Source organism: Ascoidea rubescens (genome assembly GCF_001661345.1).
Source record: "Ascoidea rubescens DSM 1968 unplaced genomic scaffold ASCRUscaffold_20, whole genome shotgun sequence".
In the NCBI taxonomy this organism is placed as follows: Eukaryota; Fungi; Ascomycota; class Saccharomycetes; order Ascoideales; family Ascoideaceae; genus Ascoidea; species Ascoidea rubescens.
This window is the reverse complement of record NW_017962932.1, coordinates 75,381-88,316: the sequence shown is the minus strand read 5'-3', so window position 1 is coordinate 88,316 and position 12,936 is coordinate 75,381. Positions and strand designations below refer to the sequence as shown.

The window sequence follows — 12,936 nt, the reverse complement described above, 5'->3', positions numbered from 1 at the left end:
AGATGGGTTGATGTGATTTGATAATTTTAAATCTTAATGAATAAAAGCAGCAATAAGAAAGAAGGTGTGAATGTGGGAGAATTGGACTGAGAGAGTTAATTGGAAACACAGTTTGAGAGAAAGCAGCACTCTTACAAAGATATATAAGAAACAACAAGAGCTTCTGGAGGCTCCAGCAAAAACAGCTTCGAGAGGCAGCAGAACTGATACAGGTGAGGTGTTCCTGCTGAAGGAGCCGTTGGGAGCGGAGCGCTCACGCGCGAACGCTGTGGGAATGGGCCGCGCGATTGGCGGGAATTTGTCAGCTGCAGCGCGTCAAAACGCGGGCCCCTGTGTACTGTCTAGCTCTCTGTTTCCACACAAATCTGTCACACAGCTCCACCACCCAGTGGCCTGCTGCTGCGCGTGCTTCCTCTGCTGCGCGCATCTATAGAATGCTGACATAGCTTGTCGGCACCAACCCTTTTCGGCCGCGGATCTCACCCATTGTCCAGCCACTGCCGTCATCACGCTCGATAATCGCAACCCTGTCGCCCTTTCGAACGCTCAACTCGTCGTCACCACCCGCACTGTAGTCGTAGAACACGTGGCAGTACTGCCTCTGCTTACCCGTTTTTCTGGGCGCAACCTTCGGACCTTGTTTCCGTGCTGGTCCGCTGCGTTGCTCAACGCGGATGTACGAGCTGGGCACTAATCCGGTTTGCTGGTCCGGTTTGCGTACGTGCGTCCATCCCGATCCATCGTCGGCCACGAGCACCTGCAACGGCTCACCCACCGCAACCGACACCTCATCGTCGCCGTCTTTGACGTAGGGATACAACGTCTTTGCGTTTGCCTCAAAGCTGGTGCTGCTGTTGCTACCCAAATTATCCAAATTGCTAAAGCTTCTGCTGTTGTTCGTTCCATGAGCTCCTAGATTATTCAGCAAGCTAGGTCCCGAAGACTGACTGTAATTGCTCATCAAATCGCTGTTATAGTTATTTGAATTCACAGTCGCTGATGATTTTCTGCCGCCTTTTCTAAATCCATGAAATAACGTCGAGACTCTTTTGGGTTTCCCATTTTCTTTTGAGTTTATAGTCAAGTTTGTAGTTGATTTTGTCAACGAATTTATATGTGAAGTACTAGGTGATAGAGTTTCATTTGCTGCTTCATTGTTCTTTGAAATATCTTTATCCTTTGTAAAAATTCTGAATTTGCTTTTCTTTTTTGTTTCAATTGGTTCATTATATGATAAATCAGTATCTGGTGATACCGAATTTTGAATGATTTGAATTTCAACCTCATTTTTAAGTTTTTCATTGTCTAAATTAATAAATTTTTCTAAATTTTCCAAGTAATTATTATAACTTGTAGTATAATTTTGATTAAAATGATCAATTTTAGTTGATTTAATAATACTATTCTCAATGCTATTGTTGTTGTTGTTATTGTTATTACTATTATTATCAATAACTTCATTTAATAACTCATTTTTATAAAGTAGTAGCTTATTCAAGTTGGTTTTCTCAAAATTTAAATCTTCCATCAATTTATTGTAATTATTCGATGAAATCTTTAAATCCTTTTTCAATACAATCAACTCTTCTTCGTTAATTGCTAAATTCTCATCATCGTGCCAAATTGGTGAAGGTTCAAAATAAAAATCCAATTTTTCATTCCAATTCTTATTAACATTATGTTTGATAAACATAATGGAATCCAAATTAATCAGGTTTTTTTCAATATTTTCTCTATTTCCCTTTAGTTGCTCGATTAAGAATCCCAAGCTATTCATTTCAAATTCACTTGATAATCCCCAAATATTATTTAAAATCTTGGTCTTGAATTCGTTTAAATCTTGTAATGAGTCTAAAATCTCAGGCAAGTCTTGGTAATAGTATTTATCCTTTAGCCTATTACAAACATTGATTGATATGATATACTCATTTTTTGAAATATTCATCTTGATCTTACATTTTTCAAAGTTTTTCATAACTTTTTCATTATTATTTGTTCTTTGTAATTTATTTCGTAAATTCTCCATTGCCTGACAATCAGCATAATAATTGACCTTTTTTTTCTTTAAATTGTTATAACTAACCTGCAATTTCTTACTTAAATTGCTATTAAACTTGATAATCTTATTGTTGATCAAATTCAAATTCTTCTTTAAATAGTTGATATTATTCAAAATCTCCTTATTATAACTGCTGGCAAATTTCGATTTTTCAATAGACATCAATTCAATTAAATTTAAATAATTTGTCCAAGTATTTAATGTTTGGTTCTCTAATGACCCAGGTGTAATCACCGGATTATTTCCAACTGATAAATTAGTGGATATGTTTGATTTCTTTCTGAAATATTCATCTGAAAGATTCTTCAATCTCATCGAATACTCCTTTTCAATCTCACTTCTTCTTTGGTAAAAGCTCTCAATCTCACTCAACCAGTTGATATTGGTCAAAATCCACTCTTGAATAGGATCAAAATAGTTTCTCAACTCATTTCCAAACTTCAACTCCTCCAATTTCTCTGAGTTCTGTTCATCCATTTTTGCCATCTGATATACATCGACTGTTGGTCTTTCAGTTCCTATCAACTGCTCATCAATTGCTCATCCTTCAACAGTTTCACTTATCTGTGTTGGCCTTTACCATATAGACCCCTCAGGGACAAAAAGGGGTGTGTACCAGTAACAAAAGACCTCAAAATAGAGGTTTTCAATAAAAGACAGGGTTACACATAACCAGCCCCTTTCTCCGTCCTTCTCTCGGGGGGTCTGTCGAAACGAGCGAAACGAGCTTGCTTCTTTTGCTGCCCATCGCTATCTCTGCCATTTTTTCTAGCATTTTCAGCTGCACAGCGATAACTTTGTGCTGTTCTCTGTTCCCTGAGAAGACCTTTCTTCTGAGAGTCTCGACTGCGTTTGCTCTTGAGATAAAGAGCACTGATAACGAAAATTTATCCAAATGTGGAATAAAAGTGCATTCGATTTCCACCGAGCGACAGTGTGGCCCGATAACCGTAACTACTGAGTATTGCTCATCTTATACTATGAGCTTACCTGGTTGCACCACCCAGCCGTGCCCCTGGATTCTGACAATAAAATTCCTATCCATTGGCTGTTTTTCGTTTATTTCTAAATTTTCAGTTTTTTTTCCTCTGTTGAGCATTTTCTTGTTGGCTTTTATTTATATTCGATTTAATCCACTAGTCTTCTTTAGCCTAAATCTATCTCAAAGACTTGTCTTTTTCTTGTTTTTTTTTAATTTTTTGTTGTTTTTGTTTGATTTGATCTTCTCATTACTCCCTACTGATTCAATATGTCCAAAATTTTTACTTTTGAAGAAATAGAAGCCCACAACACCAGAGATGACTTGTGGATGGTCATCGAAGGCAAAGTCTACGATTGCACTTCTTTCTTAGATGAACATCCAGGTGGTGAAGAAGTTATGATTGATTGTGGTGGAATCGATGCCACTGGTCCATTTGATGATATCGGCCATTCTGAAGATGCAAGAGAAATGTTGGAACCTTTGTTAATTGGCATTATAGATCCAACTTCTGTTGCAAAAAACTCATCTGCTGCTGCTTCTAGTTCTTCTGGACAAGCTTCTCCTGTACCTATGATCTTTGCTGTATTGGCTGCTATTAGTGCTGCTGGTTATTATTTTTTGGTTTTTAAAAAATAGATTTAAAATCAAGTCGAATTAAACTAAAATAAATTAAAATAATCAAGAGCAAAACAAAAAATTCCAATTCCAATTCCAATTCAATATTATTCGATTATTATCTTCATATTCTTTTCTAAATCTTTGTGTCGTGTTGTGTTGTGTTGTTTTTTTTCTTTTTTTTCTTTTCTTCTTTTTTTATCTTTTATTCTTTTTATTTTTTTTTTTTTACCTGGTTTTCTTTTTGTCTTTTTACTTATTTTAAACCATTTTAATATTATCCCTACTTTATTATTCCTACCATTATTATAATATTACTCATAGTTTTTATATTCAATTTCATTAAATTCAATTAGAATTATAACTAATATAAAAATTCTTTAAATTAAATCAAATTAAACTAAATTAATTTCAATTGAGTTGGTTTTATTTAAGTAGCTCTTTCCATCACCTCGATTTTACCTCATATCATCGCTTTGATTTGATCTGAATAAACAAAAATAATTCATTTACGGAATTTATTACTTAAAATTGATACTACTTTTCTCCCTCGACTACCTTGTTAGGTTTGGTTTACATTTAAAGATAACTTTAAAAGTTTTTATCCATTAGAAATATGTATATATATATATATATTTAAGAGTGTTAAAAGGAGATAAAAAGTAAGCTATAATAATTATAAATAAGAGAATTGAATTAATTTTTTTTTTTGAAAAAAAAAAAGAAAACCACCATAACTGCTAATTTTACAACCTTTTTGTAAAATATTTTTAATATAATTTAAAAAAAAAAATTTTTAGAATAAAAAAAAAATTAACATAAAAAAACCCAATAATAATATGGAATTAAAACTAAAATTTAAGATAATTTAGAATAAAATAATAAATGAATAAATAAACTATAAGTGATTATGACAATTGGACTAAAAAAAAGAAAATGTTATCAGAATTAAACAATTTTATAATTATACAATAAAATAAATTGAAATAAAAGAATTTTAAATATAATATTATATCCTTTTTCCATTTTTGTCTAAGAAATAAAAAGTTTCAAAATTAGCTATTAAATCCTCCATTCCCAATTGAATTAATTTGTAATATAAGCCAATAAAAATATATGTGTAGGTTAACAGATAAATAAAAAAATAAGAAAAGATAAAGTAAAGTGAATGAAATGAAACGAAATGAAATGGAATAAATAAATAAATAAATGAATAAACCAAGAAGTGAATAAGTAAAAACCCATTAACAGATGAAAAAAATCATATGAAAACACATGAAAAATAAAATAAAAAAACTATTTCAAATCTTTTATTGGTTTCTAATTTTTTATCATTTATCATTATCTTATTACTTTTTTGTTTTTTTGCCTCGACCTTTAATACCTCTATTTGAATTTTTGTAAATAGTTAGGAAATATTCAATTAAAAGTTTTTCATTACTTGGAACCAAATCAATATCAAAATCTTGATCGGCTAATTGTTTTGATAATCTACTAAGAGTGTCTGAATGAAATCTATTTTGATGAGCCTTTAAGTTACCTAGTTGAGTAAAAGATTTACCACAGTTATCCAATTCACATTTAAAGGGTTTGATGTTTTCATGAGTTAGTTTATGCTGAGCTAAATTACCCTTTCTTGAAAAATCTCTACCACAAACATCACAATTGAAAGGTCTTTCGCCAGTGTGTAATCTTGAATGCGTTCTCAAGTTCCCACCTTGAGTGAAGGTTTTACCACAATATTGGCATTTGAAGGGTTTAAAGCCTATATGAGATCTAACATGGACTTCTAAATGAGTTGATTGAGTAAAAGTCTTGAGACAATATTGACATTGATGAATCTTGGAACCATTTTGTCTTTTTTTTTCAATAAGAGCGTTATCTTTTGGTAATTTGTCGATTCCACCAACCAATTGATCAGGAGGAGGGATAACATCATTATCAAGAATTGAGCCATCGGGAGCTCTATTTATTGTCTTTTTGAGGCCATTTTTTCGTGCTTTGATGATTAACATTAGCTGGTCTACTTTTGTAGCGCCTAATTTAGGATGATTCCTGTTTAGAGCATCGATACTTGATTGATCGAAATCTTGAGTATTAATGTTGATGTTGTTGTTGTTATTATTATTATTATTATTTGAATCAATGATTCTTGGAGTGACAATTGCTGGCGGTTGCAATTGTATTTGATTTTGATGGTTTTGAGAGATTGGAATTGAGGAGAATAACGGGGGATGGTTTTGGTTTGAGTTTACATTTGACGCTAAAGCAGAAGAAGGGTTGTGATGATTTTGAAGATTTTGAATAGTTTGTTGATTTTGAGGCAGTTGTAGGGGAGTTGGTTGTTGAAAGGGTAAAGATTGGAGTAGATATGATGGAGGCTGTTGGTTGATGTAAGATTGTTGTTGATTTGGGTTGTTTGTGGATTGATTAATTGGGTTTATTGAATTGATTGATGCGATTGGGTTGATAGGATGTTGGAATTGATTTTGTAGGTTGTTTTGTAGGTTGTTTTGATATTGATTTTGAAGGTTAGTGTGAAGGTTATTTTGAAGGTTATTTTGAAGGTTATTTTGAAGGTTATTTTGATATTGATTTTGTAGGTTATTTTGGAAATTGAATTGAGGGTTTAAGTTATTTTGGAGTTGAAATTGAGGATTGTATTGGGAAGGAATGTTTGGCATATTTGATAAGTTTTGTTGATTTATGGATAAAAATTGTGTTGAGTTTTGGTTTGGGATTGATTGAGATAGATTTATTTGGCTGTTTAAGCTTTGGTTATTTTGATTATTTTGATGATTGCTTGGGTTATTTTGGTTATTTTGATGATGTTGATGATTTTGCTTTAAATTGGAAGCGTTTTGGTTAATTGGGCTTTGCAGAACAGCAAATCTTCTTTGGGCTTCATTTGAATCATTATTGGAAGTGTTTGTATTGTTAGAAGGATTATTGGAATGATTATTGGGATGATTATTGGGATGATTATTGGGATGATTATTGGGATGATTATTGGGATGATTATTGGGATGATTATTGGGATGATTATTGGGATGATTATTGGGATGATTATTAGAAGGATTATTAGAAGGATTACTATTTGTATTTTGAGAGTTGTATTTATTTGACAAGATTGGAGAGGTTGAGTTTGAATTTGAGTTAGAGGCAGATATTGAAGATAGATGATTTGAAGAGGAGGAGGAGGCAGAGTGAGGAATTGAATTTTGAAAAGAGGTTGTGGAGGATAATAGGTTGAGGTTGTTGATGTTGTTTGAGTTTGAGGGAGTTGGAATGATAAATTGGTTGTGTAGGTTATTATTTTGGTTAGTTGGAGTGTGTATTGTATTTTTGTTTTTATTGTTTTTGTTATTTTGAATTTGGATTGAGTTTGAAGAGGAAGAGGAGGAAGAGGAAGTTGGAATATGGTTAGGATGATTAGGATGATTTGAGGTGGGGACGTTATCGAAGGATGAGAATTTTGTGTTTAGTGGTGGGATGGGCAATATAGGTTTTTCATTGGCAATGCTGTTGGTGTTGCTGTTGGTGTTGGTTGTGTTAGTGTTGGTTGTGTTAGTGTTTGGATTGTTGTTGAATTGATCGATTAGAGAAGAAAAGTCGTTTGATTTAGTTGAGTCTCTTTTTAAGTAGAATTGATTGAAGTTGATATCTGAGATTGAAGGTAATCTTTTTTTATTAAAGTTGATGGAAGTATTATTATTGGAGGTATTGAGGGAAGGATTGTTCGGATTATTGAGATTATTTATGTTGATTGAGGTATTATTGGAGGGATAGTTTGGATTGAAATCAAAGGACTCAGGGTTGAACCAGTTTGAAAAGTCGGAGGATAATCTTGAAGAAGTGTTTGAAATTGAGTAGGAGTGCTTTAAAGCTTTGTTAGTGTTAGTGTTAGTGTTGTTGTTGTTATTGTTGTTATTATTGTTGTTGTTGATTGAATTGGCATTGATTGAATTTAGATTTGATTGATTGATTGTGGAAGGGGTGTTTGGAAAGATAAAGTTATTGAAAGAATTGAAGTCGTTGGTGTTGAACTGGTCAGAGATGGAATTGATGGAAGTTGATCTGGAGTGAATTGTGTTCAAGGGGTTGTTGTGATGGTTGAAGGAATGAGAAGCAGTGGGTTGATTTTCTGAGATTGGGTATATATTGGAGAGGGAGAAATTTCTCGAGTTTGAGCGTGAATGGTTCAAGGCATTTAGAGTTATGTTTGTGTTGATGGGATTGCTGTTATTGTTATTGGGGGTATTATTGTTATTAGAGGTATTGTGTGTGTTGGTGAGATTGATATTATTGCTATTAAGGGTATTGTTATGAAGGGTATTTTGGTTTTGAGACAAGTTTGTGGAAGGGGAGGTAGAATTGAGGGAAGGGTATCGAGGGTTTATGTCTGTGGAAGAGGATTTTTGGATTGAGGAAGAGGAGGCATTGGGATGGGAAGAGGTGTGATTTGCGCTGCAGGTGTGGTTGTTTTCATCAGCGAGGATATTGTGATTCATTGCGAGAGAGATGAGCAGAGATGAGAAGGAAAAGTGAAAAGAAAAGAAAAGAGGCAGATGGGAGAGAAGGGAAAGCAGAATATGGCGAGAATATGGATAGAAAACAGAAGAATAAAAATAGAAAAAGTGGAATAAATAGAATTACAACCAGAAGAGATAAGACAATCAACAGCAACAGAAGAGAAGAGAGAAAAAGTAACAAGCAGGATAGAAGATGGGGATATATATATCAGGAGCCTCTGAACAATGAGCAAAGCTCGAGCAAGACTCGAGCTGCGAGCGAGCAACCGGAGCTGGCCCGCTCCGCGCACCGCCCGAACAGGACGCGCCCGCAGCAGCGTGTACGTGCGTGTCTGTGCCTGCAGACGCGCACGCCTGTCGGGGGCTGGCTCTCGTGACCAGCACCAGCCCGCTGGCCCCGTGCTGGTCACGCGCGTGTCCGGCGGTACTTCTGGCGGTGCTTTTTGCGCGCCCTGCTTCCTGTGCTGCCTGTGCTTCTTCACCATGGCTGACCTCAAGCAAGACCCTCCGGCGCTTGCCCCTGAATCTGACGAAGAAGAGGACCTTGACCATGACAAAATCACCTTGCTTCCTGGCTCCTCCCAGGACGGCACTGCTGCCTCCTTTCAGATCCTCGACGAAGACCATACCTTGGGCAATCCTCTCAGATACCTCATCATGAAGAACCCTCAGGTCGAGTTCTGCGGCTACTCCATCCCCCATCCCTCTGAGCAGAAGCTCCATCTCAGAATACAGACCTTTGGCTCCATCTCTGCTGTCGACGCTCTCTACAAGGGTCTCGATGACTTGATCGATCTCTGCAACCACGTCGAGCAAAAATTTACCCAAAAGGTCTCCAACAACGATTACTCCATCGTCGAGCCCTGATTGCTTCACTCAATTTCACCTGCTTCTACATCATATACATTTCTATACTATTATCTATGATTTTATCTTTAATACTATTCCCAACATTACAATTGTTCATCACTCTATCGCTTTTTTTTTCCATCCGGATGTAGGATGTATCTACTGTGTTTTTTTTACTATTTTTTTTTCTTTTTCACTTACCCGGACCTAATCTAAAAATTTTTTTTTTTCCACAACTAGATCTATTTATCTGCTTTTTTTCATCTTACTATTTCCTTTTTTCTTTCTTCATCAATTATATTCACTTCATATAATTAATCAATTGAAATATCACAATATTTCCTTTTCTTCTCTATATTCCTACTACTCTCAGTATTCTATATTATCACATACTATAATGTCTTACAATTACGACGGTGGCTACAGGAACAGCGGTTATAAGTCCAACAACTACTCAAGCAATGACCGCTACTCAAATGGCAACAACTACAGAAACAACAACTCTAATTCCTCTTACCGCAACAACAACGGTAACTCCTCCTTTGGCAGTGACCTAACCAAACCAGACTGGGACTTGTCCACCCTTTTGAAATTTGAAAAAAACTTCTACATTGAAAATGACATTGTCAAAAATCGTTCAAACGACCAAGTCGAGCTGTTCAGAGCAACTAACCAAATGATTTGCTACGGGCATGATGTCCCCAAACCCGTTGAATCCTTTGATGAAGTAGGTTTCCCAGATTACGTCCTACAGGAAATCAAAGCTGAAGGCTTTGATAGCCCAACTCCCATCCAGTGTCAAGGTTGGCCAATGGCCTTGTCTGGTAGAGACATGATTGGTATTGCCGCCACTGGCTCAGGTAAAACCCTTTCCTACATCCTACCGGCTATCGTCCACATAAACGCTCAACCGTTATTAAACTATGGTGATGGTCCAATTGTCCTTGTTCTAGCTCCAACAAGAGAACTAGCTGTCCAAATCAAGGACGAGTGCAGCAAATTCGGTAAAACTTCTCAAATCAAAAACACTTGTGTTTACGGTGGTGCTCCAAAGGGTCCCCAAATCAGAGACCTAGCTAGAGGTGCTGAAATCGTCATTGCCACTCCCGGTAGATTGATCGATATGCTAGAACAAAGAAAGACAAACTTAAGAAGAGTCACCTACTTGGTCCTTGATGAAGCTGACAGAATGTTAGATATGGGTTTCGAACCCCAAATCAGAAAAATCGTCGACCAAATTCGTCCTGACCGTCAAACCCTCATGTGGTCTGCGACCTGGCCCTTATCTGTCCAACAGTTGGCCCACGACTACTTGAACGATTATATCCAAGTTAACATTGGTTCCTTAGAGCTAACCGCTTCTCATAACATTACTCAAATCATCAAAGTCACCACTGAGTTTGAAAAAAGAGAACTATTATTGGACCATTTGTCTGAAGCTATAAAGGACAAAGAAGCTAAAATCCTAGTATTTGCCGCTACTAAAAGAGCTTGTGATGAGCTAACAACAGTCTTAAGAAAAGATGGTTGGCCCGCTTTAGCTATTCATGGTGATAAAATTCAGTCTGAAAGAGATTGGGTTTTAAGTCAATTTAAAAATGGTTTAAGTCAAATCATGATTGCAACTGATGTTGCCGCTCGTGGTATTGGTAAGTAATTTTTTTTGTTTTTTTACAATAATAATAACAAAAAAAAAAAGAAAGTTTTTTTTGTTTTTTTAATTTTTTGACTTTACTAACTTCTTTTCATCATTTTAATATTCTTCAGTTAACAATAATAACTGAAGAATATTAAAATGATGAAAATTATAATTGGAAATTAGAAAAAGAGAAAATAATATTAATTATTCTATTTGCTTTTATTATATTCTATTTGAAATGATTCATTATATCTGTATTATACTCATTCTACCCTATGCTATATTATACTATACTATATTATTATATTATATTACAAATTGCTTTACTATAATGATGATTGATGGAATAAAATAAAAGAAAAAAAAGAAAACAAAATTAAATAAATGCGCTCAATACATCTGAATTGAATTGACTACATTTATTTATTCTCAAATGAATTGATTTCTTGAATCAATAATATAAATGGAACTAGATATGCTATTGGATCTTAATTTACTTTAATCATATCTAAGAAAATTAAAGTCGTTATTCAAAGATAATTTATTCTCTATATTTTTTCATATTTATTTTGAAATAGAAAAAAAAAATATATAGAATATATATATCTTTAATAAACGTCTTTTTCAACTCTTTCATTTCTATTATTCATTTTTTCAATTCATTGAAATTAATACTTTTATTTTTCTCTATTTTAATTGATATTTACAATTATCACTTGTTTTAAAATAAAAAAACAACAACAAAAAGTTAAAAAATTGAAAATTGAATATTCAATCAATTACTTTTATTTTTTTATTTTTTTATTTTTTATTTTTTTATTTTTTATTTTTTATTTTTATTTTTTATTATTCAATTTCTATTTTCTATTTGGTTTACCTTTATTTTCATTTGATAAACTCAAATTACTAACTAACCAATTGCCTTTTAGATGTTAAAAATATCAGCTATGTTATCAACTACGATATGCCTGGTAATATCGAAGATTATGTTCACAGAATTGGTAGAACCGGTAGAGGTGGCTCAACTGGTACTGCCATTTCCTTCTTTAGTGACTCCAACTCAAAACTAGCTGGTCCTTTGCTCAAGATTCTCGCTGAAGCTAACCAAGAAATTCCTCCAGATCTACAAAGCATGGGCTATCGTGGAGGTGGCTACGGAGGTGGTCGTGGCTTTGGTGGTCGTGGTCGTGGAGGCGGTCGTGGCCGTGGAGGCAGAGGCGGCAGAGGTGGTCGTGGTGGATTTGGTGGTAGATCCAATGGCTTCAGCAATGGCGGTGGAAGTGGTGGAGGTTATAACTCTCGTTACTAAGCTTTCTACTTGATTTTTGCTGGATGAGGAGATTCCCTTTTTTTCATTTTGGAATAAACTCATCTAAAGTAAGATGAATTTATTTTTTGTAAAATTTCCTGTTTTTTTTTATTTGCTTAAATCATCTCTTCTCTTATTCCTGCTGGTTGATTTTATTATAAAAATAACCGAGTTATACTATATCAATTGTTTTAAAATAAGTTCAAATTCAACTTGGAAATCAAACTGAATGATTGTTATTCTGCTTCCTTGAATTAGAATCTGTGTATCAATTTTTTTATTAATCTTGTTCTTTTTCCCACAATAATTACCATTTGAATTTAGATTTATACAAACTTACTACTTATCAATATATACTAATTTTATAGATTATCCCCTTTGTCTTTAACATTTAAATAATTTCTTTGCAGATTCGGATTCAAATTAAGATCGAGATTCGAAAATTCAAAAGCTAAACTCCAATCAATCTCTATCAACATTATTTACTATCGACAAATATATGTCCTTGCTTACTGAAAATGTATATGCCACCCCTTTAATAAATTATCGCCCACTGTATATTAAATTGTTAAACATTAATTTGAAAACTGCCAGCGCTTAATGATTCTTTCATTTCATCCGATAATTTCATTAATTAAAGATAACCAACTGATTATCTTAAAAAGCTCTTAAAAAGGCTGGCAAATTAGAAGTGCCTGAGATGGTGAATTTCGTAAATTAGAACAATACAAGTTTTAAAACAAGCAAAACTGTTGAGAAGCCTTTTAGAAAATACCCCATAGTAATAAATGATCAATATTGGAATAATCAATTAGAAAATCAAAAAAAAAAGTCAAAAATAAGCCAAAAAAAAAACTATAAATAACTATATATGAAAAAAATAAATTTATACACTATTTTTTAATAAGAAAAATACAATAATAATAAAAAACAAAACAAAAAAGAAGAAAA

The 12,936-nt window shown here is 33.9% G+C and overlaps 5 protein-coding genes across 5 annotated transcripts; 3 read left to right on the top strand and 2 right to left on the bottom strand.

Annotated features, from left to right (window-relative positions):
• Positions 1-439: 439 nt before the first annotated feature.
• On the bottom strand, positions 440-2,512 carry BZZ1 (Bzz1p; the record flags this gene model as incomplete). The annotated part of the gene is made up of 3 exons (XM_020189804.1): positions 440-835; positions 992-1,400; positions 1,470-2,512. Coding segments are annotated over 3 exons (1,848 nt in total), but the record flags the coding sequence as incomplete, so codon positions are not given.
• Positions 2,513-3,184: 672 nt separating this feature from the next.
• On the top strand, positions 3,185-3,847 carry CYB5 (Cyb5p; the record flags this gene model as incomplete). Its single annotated transcript, XM_020194126.1, has 1 exon — positions 3,185-3,847. A coding segment is annotated over exon 1 (275 nt), but the record flags the coding sequence as incomplete, so codon positions are not given.
• A 1,164-nt stretch (positions 3,848-5,011) lies between these two features.
• Positions 5,012-5,704, bottom strand: ASCRUDRAFT_17522 (C2H2-type zinc finger protein; the record flags this gene model as incomplete). The annotated part of the gene is made up of 1 exon (XM_020189490.1): positions 5,012-5,704. A coding segment is annotated over one exon (693 nt), but the record flags the coding sequence as incomplete, so codon positions are not given.
• A 2,963-nt stretch (positions 5,705-8,667) lies between these two features.
• On the top strand, positions 8,668-9,232 carry RPC19 (DNA-directed RNA polymerase core subunit RPC19). Its single transcript, XM_020194125.1, has one exon. It carries the CDS (start codon positions 8,672-8,674, stop codon positions 9,053-9,055), a length of 384 nt encoding a protein of 127 aa, XP_020044465.1. The 5' UTR covers positions 8,668-8,671; the 3' UTR covers positions 9,056-9,232.
• A 202-nt stretch (positions 9,233-9,434) lies between these two features.
• Positions 9,435-11,985, top strand: DBP2 (DEAD-box ATP-dependent RNA helicase DBP2; the record flags this gene model as incomplete). The annotated part of the gene is made up of 2 exons (XM_020190963.1): positions 9,435-10,686; positions 11,606-11,985. 2 exons carry the CDS (start codon positions 9,435-9,437, stop codon positions 11,983-11,985), a joined length of 1,632 nt encoding a protein of 543 aa, XP_020044464.1.
• Positions 11,986-12,936: the final 951 nt, after the last annotated feature.